Source organism: Taudactylus pleione, unplaced genomic scaffold (genome assembly GCF_031769625.1).
Source record: "Taudactylus pleione unplaced genomic scaffold, aTauple2 ptg000352l, whole genome shotgun sequence".
NCBI classification, from domain to species: Eukaryota; Metazoa; Chordata; class Amphibia; order Anura; family Myobatrachidae; genus Taudactylus; species Taudactylus pleione.
Genome location: NW_028284753.1, coordinates 14663574 through 14684908, shown reverse-complemented (window position 1 = coordinate 14684908; position 21335 = coordinate 14663574). Strand labels below are relative to the sequence as shown.

General features: G+C 43.3%; 1 protein-coding gene across 1 annotated transcript in view; it reads right to left on the bottom strand.

The window, feature by feature from the left end:
* The window catches only part of LOC148508676 (gamma-aminobutyric acid receptor subunit alpha-3-like), a 496671-nt gene that overhangs the window by 111022 nt on the left and 364314 nt on the right, over positions 1 to 21335 (bottom strand). The window contains exons 5-6 of the mRNA XM_088444226.1: positions 18772 to 18992; positions 589 to 671 (exon numbers count right to left, since the gene is read on the bottom strand). Coding sequence (XP_088300352.1) covers positions 589 to 671; positions 18772 to 18992 — 304 coding nt within the window. The remainder of the gene's footprint in view (positions 1 to 588; positions 672 to 18771; positions 18993 to 21335) is intronic.

Here is a 21335-nt window from a genome sequence, read left to right as displayed (position 1 = left end):
AGCCCAGAGCCGTGAGGTGTGACTCACTACTCCGAGCTCCGCAAAGGCCCATGGTGCAGCAAGCCCTCCCGCGGCCATTTACTTATAGTCCTCAATGAGCCTCTGCCCATGCGCAGAAGCTTATTCTGATTGTGTGACGTCCCAGAGCTGGCCCTGTGCTAACCACTAGCCGCCGTCCAGGTGCCCAGCCCCCGCAAACTGCCGCCGGCTGTTCTGCCACTGCCCGCTCACTGTTTGCTGCTGCCAGGCCCAATCGGAGCTATCAGGTGAGCTCCGATCGTGGACGCTATGCAGCAGCAGTAGCAGCTGCCAGAGTCTCTGCCCAGCCAGCAGCAGGTGCCCCGGCCGTGCCTGCACCAAACCTCCACCGGCCCCAGGCTGGCTTGGATGCCCCTAGGCATTCCACATGCCCTAGGCATTTGCTTAGTTTGTCTATGCCTAGGGTCGGCTTTGGTTACATCGCATAACAGATCTACAAACCAGAATATGCAAGGGCTATTATTTATCATATAATTTTGATTGGAACCTTTATGCCACTCAAGATAATAAACACAAAATCTTATTGAGTCACAATTGAGCAATACATACAGCTTCCAAACTTCAGTGGACAAGCATGAACATCCATGGGGAAATCCTCAAGGTGCATTGTGCATTCAGCGTGAATTGTAAGCCTGAAATGTAAAAAAAAATAGAATGTTTCCGTTTATTGCACTACAAGACCATCAAGAGCATAGTGTATTATAATTTACCTTGCAGTTATGGTGCATACACACGGTCAGATTTTTCCTTCAGATCTAAATGATAACGATTTAAAAATCATTCAGTCGTTCATATCTGAAGAAAAATCTGACATATCTGACATGCCTGAACGATGGACGATGAACGATGCGCGTTCCCGTTTGTCAGATAACGATATCTGACATCTGATGTGTTTGCAGTCAGACTTGGACGATTCCATTCATTTTAATGCAGTCAAAAATCGTTCAATCGTTGAAAACTTTGGTAAAATCGTTCATCTGACAAATCTGACCGTGTGTATGCTCCATTATTTTATTATGTTTCTGCAGAATTGTACAATTGGGAATAAGATAAGATAAAGTCATATAACTTTAGACATATTCAAAACAAGTGGTTGAGTGGCCCATTCATAAGTCTAGGTACAGTAGGCTCAAGGAAAAAGGTGTTAAAGAAAACAACATTTTGTGTGAACAACTGGAGAACCTGTGGATAGGTCCTATATGATAATCAAGCAGAGCTTACTTCGGCCTTATAGTGTCTATTTATGAAATGAGCACTTATCAGCATAAGGGGTCTATTTACAAAGCTGTGTTAGGAGATAAAGTGAACAATGATACGGTACCAGCCAATCAGCTCCTAACTGCCATTTTTTAAACACAGCCTGTGACATGGCAGTTAGGAGCTGATTGGCAGGTACCTTATGACCGTTCACTTTATCTCCTAACACAGCTTAGTAAATAGACCCCTAAGTGTAACAATTTATGAACGTTTATTTTCAGTTATTTTTGTCAGCAAACCATCTATGTTTTTGACATCCAGAGTCGCCATTAACAGACCAAGTATCACAATGGTTTTTGATGTTATTTATCCTCAGTGGGAGCTTGTGACACTTACCGCAAACCTTTTCCTATCATTTAGGCAAAAAAAAACATTATCATTGGCATAATTGCCTGTTTTCATTGGCAATAGGGCTTTTTACCCTTCAATAAATCAATCCCTATTTGTTGTAATCCAATATGAACAGTTAGAGCTACCGGAAATGTAAAAGCTAATGGGGGGCATCCACTAGACGATTTTATCCCTGTCCAACGATTTTCCCTTGAAGTTTCCCTTGAAATATGATCTTCCACTCTGAACAATTTGCAAAAGATTTGCAAAAGATCTAACAATAAACTATGTTGTTTTAATCTGTGATTGAGAGCTTTCAGCTATAGTGGGCAGATAGTGGTTCAGCGTGAACGATGTGTAAACGATGTGTAAACGTATTGTAAGCAATCAAGGGAAATTGACATGCATGTTCAGTCGATGGAGGAGACGATCAAACGACCAGCGGGAGCGCGCATCGTACATCGTTAGAAACAATTACTGCACGATTTGCAAACCATGTTCAAACGATGTTTGAACGATTATCGAACAATTATCGAACGATTTTATCATTATCGTTCAACTTTATCGTCTAGTGGATACCCCCCTTAATACTGGAGTTACTATCTTTATTCAGAAAACATAAAGCTGTCTATATGCAAGTGATCTAATAAAAAAAACACCTTATCAATTATTTGCACATAGGGAAGGAACTAGTTATGAAACACACTTCTTGTGACAAACAGCGATATCAAGCTGCACCCAAGCTGCCGGAGACGAGCCTGATTATGCTGTATTATTATTATTATTATTAGTTGCACTAATGCTTTCCACTCAATAGAAAGCCTAATGTAGGGTGCGCAACTGTTATACCATGTGACGGGTTTGATTACACATCTCTGTATCAGCTAATATGACATACTTGGAATTTTGAGCATGTGTAGAGATAAAATATTTTAATAATTTAGTTAAAATTGATCCATCTGCTCACAATGGGGCTATTAAACTATCAAACATGTTTCTGAATGATCTGTCTGGTTAGACTGTGTGTGACATAGGATGGGGTAATTTTTGCGACCCGTTGGTAACATGGGCCTGACATAAAGGCATATTCAATTGGGTGCGAGGATAGCAAAAAAACCGCACCTGCGAGGTTTTTCTTGCAGGTGCGGGTTTTTTCGCTATTCAATTAGATGCGTGGAGTTTTTTTGTGTGCCGGGAGGTTTTCATTCTCGCACCTCCAGAGCAAGCGTGATTTTTCATAAAATCGTTAATTTTAGGAAAAACAGTGGGACTTGCTCTGGCACCCCAGCGGCACCCTCCCCCTTAGGACTAATTATGCAATTGGAATTTTCCAATTAGCTTAATTAGTCAGTAATTACTTACCTTCTGCTGCGCTGTCTTCTGCATCCAGCGTCGGGAGCTGGCTCTTCTACAGCAGGGTGAGTATGTCAGTGTGTGTGGTGTTTGTAAGTGTGTATGAGTGAGTGTTTGTGTGTGACCCCCACTGCCAGTGTGCCCTCCAGTCCGTGTGGCCCCCGGAATGGGCGCTGGGAGAACTACATCTCCCAGCAGCCCTGCCCCTGGAGCCTCCCAGCAGCCCCCTCTCCAGTAAGAAGAGAGAGGGGAAGCAACCGGGAGCCGCGGAGACCCACAGCCAGGTAGGTGAAGAATTTTTTTATTTTAAGCGGCGTGGGGTTTTCAGAGCTGTAAACCCCGCGACTACTATTTTTTAAATTGAATACCGCGGTTATAGGGAGCGCGCATACCCGCAGTGTTCCTAAATTGGGCGCAAGGTTTATTCCTCACTAAACCTCGCGCCCAATTGTATATGCCCCATAATGGGCCTGAGTCGGACAGATCTCTCTGCACAGATGTAAACAGCAAGAATCTGCACAGTGTATGCGCAGATGGGATTTACGCATTTTTCTGTAACTGTCCTATTCTGAGTGGAATGGAACTTGGCCAGATCTGTCTGTTTTTCGGAGTGACAACTTGGAGGTGATAATATGAGTGATATTCTTAGTTGTGCGGGCGGCATGCTTTTCCACTTTCAGCTTCCTGAGCCCCTGCCCTACAAAAACACACATTAGGATAAGACCGAAAATCAGGCTTGTGTAATATGATGTTCAAAAGTAAAGATAACATATAGACCACAGCCTATACTGTAATGGGGTAATGGCAGGTGTATTAAGGTGGTAAGACATGAGGCAATAGTTCTAGTGAGATATTAGGGGAAGTGTACATATAAATCAGGAAGAAAATAAGACAGAAAAGAGACACGATGACAGGAGGAAAGAGAAGCAGAACTCACAGGAGAAACAGATGGGGATGATATGTGTCTGTCCGTCCATTTTTTTCCAAATGAGTGTCACTGGCAAGGTTTAACATTTGTAGCAACCTGCCGTGTACGGAATGCACATAATACCATCACAGCTCTGGGTCTTGGGGATCTACTCCTAAGGAAAAGAGACACCAGTATCTTCTGTCTCATTATTTTGATGCATTCTCTTTGATAGACAGTCATGTAACCTCATATATCTACTAGATAAAACGTAAACCTACTCCCCCCTCCATAACGATAGTCCAACGTGATTGGCTTCGAATAGTATTATCCTCCAATGTGCATGCACCGGACAGCTTCTGGCATGCATATTTATAGTCCACCAGGAAGAATCACAATAACGGACTGACAGCGTCATAAAGACAGAGGAGCTACCGGTGAGGACAGGGAGGAGGCAGGAAGATAATAGTCTTCACTTCGCTTCTCACCCGATGAAGCACATTATTCCATTCACAGATGGTATAATGTGATGGAGAAGAGGAATGTATGGGGAAGCCATATTTGCAATAATTAGGGAGACACCTGGATAAATCTGAGCTTTTCCACGGTTACCTTTTATGTGGATGGATCAAAGTACAGTAGTGAAAAGCCCTGTTATTACAGGGGACGAGTGATAAAGGGCCTAAAGCCACTCTCCGGGCCAAGGCATTTCTGCTCAGGTGGTCATGAATATATAAACCAAAGTGGGGCTAAAATTATTATGTAGTGTAGGACCACCTGATCAGGGCCCTCTTGACATGACTTTTGGCTTTTCCTATGTTTGCAAATATATATTATTAGATTGTATACATTTTATTATTATGCAGGATGCATGTCTCTTTTGCTGGCCTACTGCAGAGTTTTTTAGTCTAGATTAATCCCTCCCTTACATGCACCTGTGCTGGGCCAATAAATTGACTCTGAGAAACTTACATTCTGTGTATCACTATTCTCATAGGCCCTATATAGTCACTGTTAGGGAATTTGTGTCCTGTTTTTTCTAGACGTAAACCTCTACAATTAATTTTAAATAAAATTAATATTATAAATGTTTTTAAAAAAGCATTATTTTATTGCAGCCCCATATTGCCAATACCTACAGTGATATATTGAATTTCACCTTCCCCTACATTTCCAAATCCAATTATCCCCTTCAGCAATCCAATAAAGAAGTCTTTATACAACCTTTTCCATATTCCTTACTCTAGTGGTTCTCGTCCTCATGACCCCAAACAGTTCATGTTTTCCAGGTCACCTGTGGATCTTTAAATTGTGACAGTTGATAATAAATCTGTACACAGCTACATATTGTATTAGCTAGTCTGGTGTTTCTCAGCGCCAGTCACCCGAACTCCTAAAGCTGGGTACACACTTGTCCAATCCACGGCAGATAAGACTGTTTATACAATCCTACTGCAGACCTGCTTGCAGACTCTACATCCAGTCCTTGCTACTCACTTGTCCAATTTTTCAGCACTTCTCCAATCTGTGTCTGCTGAAAGAATCTGCTGAAAAAATACATTCGACTGTGCAGGAAAAAGGATTTATTAATGAGGAATTTAATTAATTATAATGGTGAAGAGGGGGAGGTTGCGAATTAATAATCTGATTATTGGATGGGGATAGGATTTCAGGTTTCGAAAAAAACAAAATACAACGGCGTGAATTTCCCTCCCCTGAGGCATAACCAGAACCGGGCTCTTTGAGCTGGCCCTGGTTCAAAAAATACAGAAAACAAAATGTGTAGGGGTCCCCCAAATTTGATGAACCAGCACCAGGCTCTTGGAGCTGGCACTGGCTCTAAAACTACAAGGAATAAAACAAGTAGGGGTCCCCCATATTTTCAGAACCAGCACCGGGCTCCACCATTATTGGGTAATGCCACAGTCAGGGGACACACTTGACGGGGTCCCCCGGCTAAAGCATTCATCCCCCCTAACTAGTCAGCCCAATCCGGGGATTCCTGGGGAAGTGGTGATCCTCCCCAATAATGTGATCCTTCCTCTCCAGGGCACCCAAGGCTAGAACTGAAGTCCGGGGCAATCCCCGGCAGTCCTAGGGTGGGGGTGCCGAGTTTATAGTCCATTAGTAAAAGTTTAATATTGTCTTTTACAGTTGGAACTACAAGTCACAGCAAGCCTCCCCAGCATGCTGGTACTTGGAGAACCACAAGTACAAGCAGGCGGGGCATTAGGGGCCGGCTGGTACCTATAGTACCCCTGTAAAAAATATTAAAATAAAAACAAAACACTGAATGTTTTAATAATTGGTTATGCTGCACATTCACCTGAGGGACAGCAGCCTTTAAACTCTTTTACATGGACGCCGCCACCCTCAGGATTTCCACAGCGTCTTCACTGGAGGACGGCGGTTTAAGCTCTTTAACATGGCCGCCACCCATCCAGGACTTCCTCGGCATCTACGATCTTCAGGTGCTCTTCATCGCGCTCGTCCTCCGCCGTTGGACTGACACCCTCTGCCTCATGTTGGCTTATATAAGCCGGCATAAGGGGGGCATGGCAATGACGCGGCAAGCTGTGATTGGCTTGCCACGGCCATCTTTAATTTTAAAAATGGCGCAGCGATGCCATTTTTAAAATGGGAAGCCGTGCTGTCGCCTGCTGCCAAACTCTGCATAGGTAATTACCTAGCCACCTCCCGCCGCCCCCACCAATATCCCATCGGATCCCGCACCGCTGCCACACTGATGGTGTTTTGGGTTGACGGGACCAGAGATTGGTCACCAGCTCCAGTTTCCACAGCCTACACACTACAAAATCGGTCGCCTGGTTGGTGGTCGGGTCTCCTAGTTCTTAAGCATGATTAAAAACCAGGAGATCCGACAGGTGACCAGGATTGGGTGTACGTTTAGGTTGGCTGACAGTACACACCTGTCCAATGTCAGGCAGACCGGTCGGCCGGGAGTCAAATCTCCCAAAGATTGGACAAGTGTGTACTCATCTTAATAGTTCACTAGTTCACATTTTCCAGACTACCTAGCTGGGCACAGGTGTATTAACTGTCACAATTTAAAGATTCACAGGTGACCCATGAACGGTTTGGGATCTGCTCCTCACTGCATGCCCACCTCAAGCTCACATCTTCATCCTCTCTCTCTCCACTGGCACATTTAAATTCTCATTTCACTGCCTCACCATCCCAGCCTATTTTTCCAATTACTGTCAAATTTATTTCCTTCTCTTTGCCACCAAATACTTGAGCAACTTGTACAACAGCAAATCCAACTTTTTCTCCTCTCACTCCATTCTCACTCCATGCAATCAAGTTGTCACCTTCAACATTCCACTATAAAAGAATACACAAAAGTATTCAATAACGTTGACGGCAAAATATAAATATAATTTCTTTATAGTGATCCTCCTGGACTGCTTTGGTGCTTTTAACATTGTGGATCACCCTTTTCTCCAGCACACCATTCACACCACTGGCCTTGTGACACAGTTCTTTGCTGCTTCACTTCTCTATCTCATCTTCATTGTGGCTTAAACACACTACAGTATATGGGCGAAAATATGCTTATTTTATATATCAAATAAAACAAAAATAATATAAGAACACATACCTGCATTCTTACATATTACACTTTATTTTGACTTTGTATATTATATAATATACATAGTTACCTACTCTCACAGAAGGTCCGGGAGACACCCATTTTCTCGCGCAGTCCACTAGATCCCCAGAAGAGTGGGTGGATCTACCACATCCCTCTCACCTCCTGGTGAAGTGGGTAGAATGGGAGATAATACCAGGAATCGTGTGTTCGTAGGGTGAGGGTAGGGCCAATATGACGCTATTCTACAAGAATAGCATAATTTAGCCCCGCCACCTCCCCGCAGACCTGGGATTTGTGACATTTTGCTGCAATGGGGACAGATCCTAATGACATGAAGTGCCAGCCCCTACCCCAGGAGTGGTCATCTGCTTCTCCCAGAGAGCAGGAATAAAATCGCTAAGTATGATATAATAAGAAGTGTCAAAATGGTTTGCCAAACTAGTAAATGCAATTACAGTAGGTGCCCAATTATTAGTTTTTCGTATGGAAACTGAGTGAATCTACTGTACATAAAACATTACACATGCAGCTGGTGGAGTCATTTACAGTCTTGGAAGACATTATGTATATATAATCTTGCAAAACCAAGAGCATGGAACATATGGAAAAAGCAGTAACACACATAATTCAGCATTCTCATAGGGGATGCAGTCAATTTGGAGTCTGGAGAGTCTCTAAATAATTTAGGAGTTGTCATGCTCTGGACCCTAAAAACCACCTTCTTACCTCTCCGGTGTCTGTCCAGGCTAGCACTGAGGTCCGCTCACCTCTCTCAGTAAATGAATGCTCATCCCTAGCATTTCTAAGAGAAATGCTGTGGCTGACCTGTCATCGGGAAGAACCGTCCTTAGAGGACAGTACTAAGTTTGTGGTTTGGGCTCCTCGTTTTTTTTTTTAAGAAGACGCTGGATGACTACTTGGACAAGATGACCCAGGGCCGGATTATAGGCAGGGCAACAGGGGCGATCGTCCTCGGGCCCCCAAACATAGGGGGACCCCGGCCACATACCCTAGATGATCCATTTTTTTTTCTTCCCCACCCGGCATTTGGCTCTGCCCCCTTTTAAAAGACCCACGAATCGCACCGTTATCTGCTGTTGCCTCTGAAACCAGGTAAGCAGTAATGTGTGTGTGTGTATGTATACATGTGTGTATATATATATATATATATTTATATATATATATATATTGTGACACAGTCGGGATAGGGGTCCCTCTCATGGGGTAGACGGACTCCCTCTTTACATACACTGTAGCCGGAGAAGCAGGACACATTTCTGGGGTTCTCGTGCAAGCTGGTCGGAGCCAGTCTTTATTGTACCAGGTACATAAATAAAACAAAACATAAACAAAATCCTAGAACATCTGGGCTCTAACTAGACAGTATGTTCCCTCACTATCAGAACACTATAAACAAGTTCACGTCCACAGTACTTACAGGTCTGTATCAAAATAATGTCTCAGAGCAAGCTAGCCTGCGGGCCTGCTCTACCAGGTGTGAGACACTCAGCCAGAACTAAATGCAGCTTATAACAGCCATTTCCAGGTGCAAGCCCTAATGAGCCTGCTACCAGGCTGAAAGGCCCAACACCCGAAGTGGCCTGTGGATGGAGCCCTCCCTCTCCTCCCATCCACACCCCCAGGACCCATTCCAGCTTTTCATCAAAGCCGACATTCCAATCTGTTCAGCAGACCAGACTTTTCCTGGGGGTTTAAAAGACATATGTGAGAAATCTGGGACACACATATATGCCATCCACAACTTTCCAGTGCTTCTACCACAATATATATATATATATATGTATATATATATGTGTGTTTACAAAACCAGCATATGGCGGCATTCCTTGCAAAAAAGGACGAGCCTGGTTCATTATTTCTTGCATGGAATGCTGCTGTATGCTGGTGTGTGTGTGTGTGTATATATATATATATATATACAGTATATACACACACCAGGCAGGAAGCCCGGTGTATGTGCGTGTCATATATATATATATATATATATATATATATACATATATACACACACACATATATACAACTTTTAGTTACAGGGGCCCCCGCATGTTTGTTGCCTAGGGGCCCCCAAGGACCTTAATCCGGCCCTGAGAGGACCTGTCCAGGTATTGTAGATATGCGTGAGTGTGTATGTGTGTAATAAACTTATACTTTCATGGTGTGTGAGATGTCTTTATTTTAACATTCCTTTTACAGGTGAACTAGAGATACCAGTGGGCCCTTAATGCCCCACATGCTGGTACTTGTGGTTCTCCAAGTATCAGCATGTTGGGACGCTTGCTGGGACCTGTAGTTCAACTGTAAAAGACAATCTTATAACTTTTTTGACACGCTCTTTACACTATCAACCTGGCACCCACCGGCTGGGGGTGCAGGGGATAGTCCCTGGCTATCAGCCCAGGCCTGGGCAGCCCTGGAGAGGGGGACATCTTCATTGGATGGTCCCCACCATCCCAGGGATCCCTGGCTTGGGCTGACTAGCGGTCAGGTATAATGCTTTGGCTGGGGGGCCTGGTGAAAGGGTTCATGTGGCATTACACCCCCACTAGAAAGAGTCCTGTGCTGGTTATGGTAAATCCAGGGAACATTACTTAATTTGGCCCCTGTATTTCCAAAACCAGGACCGGTTCGCTGAGCCCAGCGCTGGTTGTGCTAAATACAAGCCACACTTATGTCTTTTGTCCCCCATATTTACACAACCATGACAGTCTTTGAAAAGTCCGGGGCTGGTTTGTGATTTTAGGGGGGGACCCCACATCATTTTTTTTTTTAATTTTAAAAATTGTGTAGATTTGTACACACAGATGCACGGATCTCACTGATCTGTGCATGCGTCTGTGTCAATCATAATTGCTCATCCTAAAATTGAAAGCATGAAGCAGGTCTATTAATTTGGAGATTTTAAGGTGTTTTTGAGTCGGATTTGCTGTTCGATTTGAACATGGGCATGCAAAATCGAACATCAAATCACTGTTCAAAAAATCTAATTTTAGTAAATGTGGGATTTGATGAGGGATTTCTACATTCGATTTGATTCGATTTGAGGTGAGTTAAATCGAACATCAAATCGAATGTAAAATCGAACTTTGATAAATATACCCCCTAGAGATTCTTCAGAAACATTGCTATGGTAAGGGGTGGTTTTGGGAATGTAAGCTCTCATGAGCAAGGAACTCTTCCCTCATGTGCTTCTCCTTACACTTTCTTCTACTCCTTACTCCTCACAAGGGCACCTAACACGTCTCTGCCAACTCCCTGCTGTTTATTGTGAGTGTTTTAATCACTATTGCAGCAATGTATATAATGTCCTACACTGTACTGTAAGTTCCTTGTTTTTTTTTGTTCACTTATTAGTTTTATGTACTATGTAAGGCGCTGCGGAACACTTGTGGCACCATATAAACAAAGGATAATAATAATAAAGGGCCTGATTCAGATTTGGGAATAGAGTAAGATATAGCAAGTAACTGACCACCTGGGTAAAACCATGTTGCACTGCAGGTGGGGCAGATTAAAAAGTTCAGAGAGATTTAGATTTGGGAAGGGTGTGTCTGAAAATGAAATCTAAATTGCAGTGTAAAAAAAAAAAAAAAAAAAAACTGTCCAGCATTTGTGGGTTACATGCAAAAGCAGATAGTGTTTACACTGCATGTAAAAAAAAGTATGTATTTGCTCCACTTGCATTGCTACATGGTTTAAAAGAATAAAACACATCTATGAAACATTGCCACACAACAGTGGCATACAGGATGGCCGTTTACTAAACTATACGACCTAAAAGAAAGAATGTTTTCATTAATCAAGATCCAGATCAGAAGCCAGTACAGGGAAATGGAGGTGGAATTTGTAGTGGAAGGGAGGTAAAGCATTGGTTGATTGATTAAGAACATTTAAATGAAATATGGCCTTGAGAGATCTGTTTTTCAGCACCTGAGAAGAGAAAAGGCCATAAAAGAATATAATGTTAATATATCCCCTTGTTAATTGGATAACAACCCCTGTAGTACATTTATGAGGTGCATCAGAGTGTATGAGGAGATCGAGCTCAGAGGCCCGAGGGCAGCGCAGGGAAATGGATGTAGAATATGTAGTGTAAAGCAGGTAAAAAAGAATTAACGATTGATTAGAAAATGTAAAATGAGACGTGACCTTGTATCTTTTTGTTGATATTACTAAGTAATACTAAATATGCTCCATAATTCTGGTTAAAAATGTGTTGCAAATTAGTTGTGTTAGAGCAATAACCAATAAAAATGTATGTCTATGCAAAAAAGACTGTCTCCAATGCCGCCAAAAAGCCCATAATGAAAAGAAAAGCAGTCCGCATCCCACCCACCCTTATGTTATATATTAAAAAGGACATGCACAGTTTAACAAACCAAGTACTTCAGTGACAGGTACTGCCACTTTTATGGCTGAAGTGCTTTGTTTTTGTTAGGCCCCCACAAAACAAGATACCAATAGGCTTAAATGCGCTTAACAGCATTGTTAATCATCTCTACAATGGGAAGATGTTATTATCATCCCCATCCTCCTCACCTTTATCAGTGTTAACATCATTATCACACAATATTAGCTCATCCCCGCTGGAATCCACCGTTACAGAAGTTTCTGTACTTAGTTACAATTGGCGGCAAAAGTCTTCATCATATAATTTGTAGTTAATTTTATGAACATGCGTTTTTCCACATTTTGAGGAAGTAGCCTCCTACGCTGATCGCTTACAAGGTTCATGGCTGTGATAAACACTCTATCCGAGTACAGTACACACTGGAGGGTGGGCAGCTTAAGTACACCAAAGCTAGGTTCTACAATGGGCTCCAAATTGCCTTTTTTACCTCCCAGTGATTCGTACACTGTCTTTAAAATAATCCTCCATCATCCTAGTCATACTTAGTGTATCAGATTGAATCACAGAAAGAGGTGTCAATAATTGTGGGCAATTTTTTTAAGCCTGACCTGATGTCAAAATGGTGTTTCACTTTGGTGCGCTGAGTGACTCATCATCCACACCTCCAGTGGGTCTCTTGGAAAAAGTCAGTTTGTTTCTTGGCAGCAGTATTTGCAGGTGAAAATGAAGCAGGAGATGTTGTCATGTCATGTGCCATTTGAGCTTAAACTTGCTGGCAAGGAGCTTTTTGCATCTTTTAAGATAGGTGTCCTTGGGAAAGAAAGACATTACGGACAACTTAAACCTATGATCAAGCATGGTTGCCAAAATGTGGTGATCCAATTGCAAGATATTGACAACCCTTTGGTCCTGGCAAAGCGAATAAAGAAGTTGATCTACAAGTCTAACATACAAGTGGAATCACTTTGTTTCATCTCCTTCAGTTTCTCTAGCTGCTTTTCCAGTTGTTTTATTAAGGCAGGTGTGGGGAACCTTGTTTCTGCCGAGGTCCATTTTGATATATATATAACATTATATGTGGGCCCTTTGCAGGCCAAGCCCCCTCCGTGTGATGTCACACGGGGACAGGGCCACAATCACCAGTGATTACAGCAATGCCTGGAGCATCCTGAGGATGCTCCGGGGAGCTGTAAGGGCAGCAATGTGACCATCTGAAGCGTCTTAAGGGTGCTCCAGGCTGCACTGCAGCATATATTCTGGCCACAGGGTGCCATTATAGGCACCCTGCTATCTAGATGAGGCTAGCAGAAAAAAGTTCAGAGGGCCAGACCAAATGAGTCTGGTGACCTTATACGGCCCCCGGGCCTGAGGTTCCCCATCCCTGTATTAAGGGAATCACCTGACTCAAGCTGGCAGTGTCAGAGCTCACTTCATTATATACGTCAAATGGTTTCAAAAGCTTGCACAAAACATACAGTATTCTCCAGTGTGCTGGACTAAGGTACATTCCACCTTCTCTCCCTATGTCATGGCTTGCTGTATAGGTTTGGATGGCTTGTTGCTGTTCCTACATTCGCTAAAACATATAAAGGCTTGAATTTCACCTGGTCACTACCTCTTGTTTCAATTGGTGGCATGGCAAATTGAACTGTTTTTGCAGCAGTTGCAATCTTCCACATGTGGTTGCTGAATGCCTAAAATGTCCAGAACTTTTTCTTGCCACAGGCAGCATCTCCTGCATGCCCCTTTACTTTAAAAAAATGTAAACAGTAATGTGGTAGATATTGCTAATAAATGCCTGCTAACTTTGAGCAAGCCAGAGAACAATACCCAATACGCCAATGTTTCCCTTTAGTATTCTTTCAGGCGCAACATTATTCAAGCTCTGTCATCAGGAGTTTTTCTGACTTGGATTGGTAGAATGCCATTGATGGTATGCTGTGATATGGACTAGATAGAAACCTGCTTGAACAAAGATCGTTTAACCACACGATTATTTGACACATGGGAGAGTTACATCTCCACTTTGCCAGGGGAACTTCAACATAGAATTAAAGATGCTTTAAAAAATACCATGTAGTATGAGCAACAGCAACCATTGGGGGTTCTTCCCTTCAGTAAAAAGTCGATACTCTGATTTTACCCTCTCATTTAGTTTAAAGATACTCTGGAGGTTGGGACTTGTTATCCTGCATGGCTCCCTTTGGCTGTATGTGGGTGACAATATTGTTACTGTCATAACAAATGCTTTTCTATGGTCACTAACACCCCTTTCACACTGCCATCAAATAACCCGGGTTACTGTGCAGTGTGAAAGGGGACAGTTGAAGTAACCTGAGTCGACCCGGCATTTCAACTCGGATAGTGAGCAGGGTTGAACACGAGTTGGCGGTGCGGTGTGAACAGGTAACACGGGTCAAGGCAACCGGGGTCCCGTTCACTGTATAAGGAGAAGCGGCGCTTGGAGATGATCCCATCTCCAAGCGCCAACTCAGCAGCGATGGTGGTGGATGTAATCAGCCCGGCATTAGTGCTGGGTCAGGCCACCAGACTGCAGGTGTCTCAGGTGGGTCGCACCCAGGATCGACTCGTGCACAAGTCCCGGGTGAGACATGCCATTAGCGATGTGAATGGGGTATTACTGCATTATCTCATTCTTTTTGATGCTCTGTATTTTATTCACTATGGCCTAGATTGTAAGCTCCTAGGAGCAGGGTCCTCCTCCCCACTGTCTCACAGCCTTCTTCTCTAGCACTTCTATGACAGCCTTCACCTTCAGAGCTGTACTGTGTATGGAGAATTGTGTTGCTAATTGTTACTTGTGTTCTGTTTATATTTTGGTTACTGTATTGTAATGTAATGTTCTGTGTACCTATTACTGTATGTACGGCACTGTGGACCACTTGTGGCGCCCTATAAATAAAATGTAATAATAATAATATGGCCATAGATGGAGGGCAACTATTGAGCTTTGTCATAATTTTTTTTGTGCTTTTATGAGATAATTATCTCTTTGGATACCTATTTATCCGCCATGCAACTGTATTATTTGTATGGCGTATTGAATTGTGTATTGTTGATGCTTATGGTGCATTTCATAATAAAAATTTATTTAAAAAAAAAAAAATTTGAATCACCAAGTTTATCGGGTCGGCAAAACATGGAGCGTGTTCAAATCCACCCAGTTGTAATGATCTCACAATGATTTTGTCCGAGCAGTGTAAGCCATTTGCGATCTCTGAGTTTTTCTAACAGGTTGACACTAGTATGCCTCTTAGTGAAGCTGGTGATACAGAGAGTAGCCTGCCTGGGAATGAGCCAGCGTTGTGTCAGATGCTGCTGCTGCTAATCTTTTGTTGACCATTACCGCTTGTCCATATATTTGTGGTTAAGTGGAAAGTGGGTACAATAGCATTTTCTAGGCCAAGAACTGTTTTTTTCTTAACGTACCGGTACAGGAATGGAATTGCTGTTCTTGTAAATTGAAATCGAAATGGAATTTGGTAGCACAGGACCTTAATTACAGTAACTGTCTTCAACCAAATCATTGATGACAGATATTGGACACAGAACTAATGCTAGCATAGCCATCATGGCTTCAGTGATCCTCTAAGCAACTGGATGGCTGCTTTTATACTTGCTGCCTCCTGCAAAGGATTGTTTCACAGTCAACTGTTATTTAAAGCTATTCTTATTGGTCCCCTTCTGGGACGAAGATTTACCCCGAGCAGTAGCAGAAGCCCTAGAGAACAAGGATTCTTCTAGGGAATCCTGGATAGGGCAGGAGTCAAACAGCCTTTGCAAATTACCGTATATACTCGAGTATAAGTCGACCCGAATATAAGCCGAGGTACCTACTTTTACCCCAAAAAACTGGGAAAACTTACTGACTCGAGTATAAGCCTAGTGTGGGAAATGGCAGCAGCTGGTAGTGCCCCCAGTAGTAATTCCCCCTGGTTGTGCCCCCAGTAGTAATCCCTCCTGGTAGTGCCCCCAGTGGTAATCCCCCCTTTTAGTGCACCCTGTAGTAATCCCCCACTGGTAGTGCCCCCTGTAGTAATCCTCCCCTGGTAGTTCCCCCAGTGGTAATCCCCCCTTTTAGTGCCCCCTGTAGTAATCCCCCCTTTTAGTGCCCCCTGTAGTAATCGCCCCCTGTAGTAATCCCCCCCTGGTAGTGCCCCCTGTAGTAATCCCCCCCTTGTAGTTCCCCCAGTGGTAATCCCCCCTTTTAGTGCCCCTTGTAGTAATCGCCCCCTGATAATGCCCCTTGGTAGTGCCCCCTGTAGTAATCGCCCCCTGGTAGTGCCCCCTGATAATGCCCCATGGTAGTGCCCCCTGTAGTCATCGCCCCCTGGTAGTGCCCCCCTGTAGTCCCCCCCCCCTAGTAGAGAGAGACGTGAAAAGAATAAAAAAAACAAAAAACACTTACCTTAAACTCCCGCTCCTGGTCCCGCCGCTGTCCGCTCCTCCGGCCGCTTTGCATGGGAGAGACGTCGTCATGACGACGTGTCTCCCATCACCCACTGCGGGAGCCGGAAGATGGCTCCCGCAGTGGGAGCAGCAGCAGCCGCTGAGAGTCTGACAGACTCTCAGCGGCTGCTGATTACACCAAACACGCAGCTGCCGGCTCCGGCGGCTGTGCGTTTGGCAGTGTGTAGCGCTGACCGAACTCCGTCCGGTCAGCGCTACACTTGACTCGAGTATAAGCCGAGGGGGTACTTTTTCAGCACATTTTTTGTGCTGAAAAACTCGGTTTATACTCGAGTATATACGGTAAATGCCATTTAGATAATTAATTAGGAGATTGATGTTGAAGGTGTTATCAATGGAGATTGCATAAGCTGAGATCTAGCTGATTCTGGACTGCTTGTTATTATTTTACCAGATTTTTCAGCTTTTTCCCAAAAAATTGTATGAACTTGCTGCAAATGACGCTCTAGGAGGAGCTTCCTAGATGGCTAACATCCCTACATCTACTTACTTTGGGTTCACAAACGTTACAGATGGCTAGAAAAATGTTGTCAGATGGATAAAAAAAATTCTGCACAAAAGAGGTGGCTTTTTTGGTCTTTTGCCTAGGCATGACAATGGCCTTCTTTTTATCTCGGGCAAGAACTGCTGCCACTGGTGACTGACTTATTTTGACACAAACAAGATTCTCATCACCCATATCCTCATCAGCATCATATACACATATATCCCCTTCACCCTGTTGTACTTCCACAATAGCATCCTCAATTTCTATGTCACCATCTTTCCTTGTGCTGCTCATGCCCAAATTTGCAGAGGGTGCAGACATGATGGAAGGAGGATTCTCTAAGTGTACAATGTCAGAAATGTCAGGGTCACACATCGCACTCGTGGACACACTTTAAGACTCTCCTCAGTGATTTGTGAATTTTATGAACATACAGTTTGTTCTTCAGCCTAAATCTACATGTATCACCTAAAGGTGATACATGTAGATTTAGAGTGAGCAGATCTTGCATGTGAGGTTTCAGGAGTTGTCTGACTATGTTTGGCCCCGGCTTCCGCAACAGGAATTCTAGCGCATGAAACATCAGAAGCAGGACCTCCATTCGCAAAAAAGGCCATGGCCTGGGCCTTTCCTTGCCACTGCATGTGGTGTATGAAATGTTGGCCATTTCACATTTTTAGCAATAATTACTCCCTTTCTTTTTAAAGGTCATGTCTTTCTTAACATTGAAAAATATTGTTTAGATTTCCGGTGCCCTTTCTTAAATTTTATTTCCCTTTTGACCACCTTTAGTAGATGCCACAGCACTAGTACTTGGTTGCTGCACCTGCTCTTCTATTGATTGATCAATATCAGCTCACAGCGCCCCTAGTATAAGGGTAGCACCCTAATGACATTTTATTTTTTTACACACAAGTTTTCTATTAAAATGTTTTAACTGTGCCTGAACACACAACAAACTGCATCACAGTACTCCTAGCTAAAGGGTGGCAATCTAACGATCTTTTTTTTTGTTTTATAAAAAAAAGTTAATATTTTGCAACACAGCTAATGACTTACAAGCATGTACTAGGGACTCTGGAAACTATTTTATGTGACCTTGGGCCTGAATTAGACCCACTCGCGAGCGGCTGTCCGCTCGCAAGTGGGTCGATGTTCTGCACTGAGCATGCGCACGACGGAGGGAGCTCCGTCGTGCGCATGCGCCAGACGCGACGAGCGAAGGACTTTCCTTCGCTCGTTGTGTCTGATCAAAGGGGGCGTGCTGTCGATGTTGACTGACAGCACGCCCCCTTTGGTGGGCGTGCCGGGGGCGTGCCTCCCTGACGGGGGCGTTCCTAAGGGAACGCCTACCGTCAGAAGCCGGCCCACTGACATCACTAGTGATGTCAGTGGGAGTGATTTTGGCTCTGATAGAGCCAAAATCACTCCGGGCCTTGCGGTTGAAAACCTCAACCGCAGGCTCCGGCTCGCAGTTTCGATGGTCGCGATGGTCAAGACCATCGCGGCCATCAAACTGCACGCTCGTATAGGCTGTGGGTGGTGACCCACAGCTATACGAGCGTCCAGGAGGACGCTCCATAGTTATGGAGGACGGCCCTCATTCAGAGCGTGCGCTCTGCTCAGAGCGTACGGCTCTGAATGAGGGCCCTTGTTTCTGACAATGGAACTTCCTGGGGCCCAGCCTAGATAGTAAGACACAAAAGCATCAGCAGTCAAATACTTCTATTAATACTTCTTTAAAAAATGTACATGTACCAATAAGGAATGTAATTTATTACATGTAGATTTGTCATGTATGGATATAATGGAGGATGAGACCAGTCGAAGGATGATGGATAATGGTTCATAATGAAAGACAATGAATTGGTACACTGACACACAACTAAGCAGGAGTAGATGCTATGCAAATACATCACCTCATAGTGTACAGTAGGGTTCCATTATATGTGAGTCTCAGCAGCTTGTTGGGTGTGGTCATGTTGTGTGCAACTGATTTCTTTCCATTGTGGAAGAATGTGTCTGGGGTCCAGATCTTGCTAGCCAATAGGTTATTCAGGGGCAGAGTTTTAATTGGTCCATCAAATTTCAATCTCTCATCCAGCCAGCTCTGTCTAAAGAACACATCTATAGTGTATTCCTATAGAAGAAAGATAGTAAGAAATGAGGGTAAATACATTTCACACATAAATATAGGCTTTACAATTTACATTTTGTGTTTGTGCAACTATCTTTTTGCCAGTCAAAAAATAAAAAATATTGAACATACTTGTGATAAGAGGCCCAAATAGAGTTACAGGTTGAGTCTCCCATATCCATATATTCCGAAATAAGGAATATTTTTAGCATGCCTGAGAAAGTGAAACTTTTGCTTTCTGATGGTTCAGTGTACACAAACTTTGTTTAAAGCACAAATTATTAAAAATATTGTCTAAAATAACCTTCAGGCTGTGTTTATTTAGGTGTATATGAAACATAGATGAATTTCATGTATGTACACAAACTTTTTTTGATGCACAAAATTATTAAAAATATAGTATAAAATGGCCTTCAGGATATATGTATAAGTTGTATATAATACATTAAGGCATTATGTGTTTAGAATTGGGTCCCATTCCCAAGATATTTCATTATTTTATGCAAATATTCCAAAATACGGAGTATTCAGATATCCAAATTACACCTGGTCCCAAGCATTTTGGATATGGGAGACTCAATCTGTAATGAAAAAATATTTCTGTCTATAAAAGATTTCTCAAAACAGATTAATTGCTATTAACCGTGGCCAGGAAAATTTTATAGTTAGCTTAAGTTATGAATGTGAGAGCAGACAGCCAACAAGTCTGTAAAATCAGTTTTCCTTCTTTTCTAACTAGAAGATCATCAGCAGGTGTCAATCAGAGGTGTAACTCAGTGGAATACATATCCTGTCAACTCTAGATGCATATACAAGATGCAAGTATCATATAAACACTTATTAATGAGTATATGACCCTTCAAAGCACATATCTTCATATTTCCTTTTTTGAAGAAATCTGTGTGCCAACTTAATTTCAGGCAGCGAAACTGCATAAGGTGTGCAAATTATAAATAGCTGCTGTGCATGGTAGGTAAAGTTATTTTATAAGTTCCAAAATAAGGCTTACTAATGTCATAATAATACATATGTGATACTCAAATGTGCGGAAGGGTATGTATGTATAATCATCATTCAAATTTATTAGATGGGTAATGAAGTCTCTGTAAGATATCAAAGGAAAGACTCCCATATAACAGTTAATGAATATATCTTATTACTTTAATTGTTATTTTTATTGATGTGATTTTTAAAATTTGAAGGGGGGAATTCAATTATTTTTAACATGCCGCTCAGTAATGGGTGCCTGACAGAGCAATTCAATTGCTGCTCCAATCGGGCGCGGGTACTTCGTGCGCCGACATTTCTGCTCACAACCTTCTGAGATGGCCAGGTTAAATGTGTGAAATATCCGTGACGCCCTAACCAGGACTTTAAATAGGTTTAGCCACTTTAGTGTTTGGGCAAGTCAAGTGCGATACTTCATGAGCGCCTAAAACAGCTGAATTGCTCCGACGGGCACCCATTAAATATCGCCACCAAATAAACATTTGAATCACTTCCAAAATGTGTGATTAGTGAATATAAAATATATTATGATTGTATCACTGTTAAAGAGACACAATACAAGAACTTAGGGCCTGATTCAGAGCCGCTCGCTATTTGCGAGCGCACACTCTGAATCAGGGCGGGGAGTATTTTTTTTCTTTCCTGCCCGCTCGCTAAGCCGTGGGTGCCCACCCAAAGCTAGTGCGAGCGGGCAGGAGATGGTCGCGATTATCACAACCATCGGCATTGCGAGGAGACCCTAAGGTAGGGTATCAGCACTCACAATGCCGAGTAAACTTCCAGCTCTAATAGAGCCGGAAGTCCACTACTGACATCACGAGTGATGTCAGTAGGGACGCCCACAAATGGCAGGCGTTCCTTCGGGAACGCCTCCGTTTGTTCAGCCACCCCCCCTACCCGCCTACAAAACGGGGCGAGCCGTCGATCAACATCAACAGCCGCCCCGTTTTGCTGCGAGCTCCGGAGCGAGTGAAGGTCTCACTCGCTACGGGGCTCTCGCACGCACATTGCGCACACCTCGCGTGCGCACTGGGCCACCATCGACCTGCTTGTGAGCGCAATGCACTTGTGAGCGGGTCTGAATCAGGCTCTTAATGCGATGGTACAGACATCCAGCTTTGTTGCATGCTATGTTTTCATCAGTTTTCAGCTCCTACTGGAGATGTTCTACCGCCTTGGGCTCCCTACGACTTGTTTGGTAGGATTGCCCCGTCCTATCAAATTTCTGGTCTGACATTATCTCCATCTCCCAGCAAATTTTGGTACCTCCGTTCCTTTAATGCCATTTGAATAGCTAATAATTCCCATTTGCCAATGGTGTAATTCTGCTCCACAGCA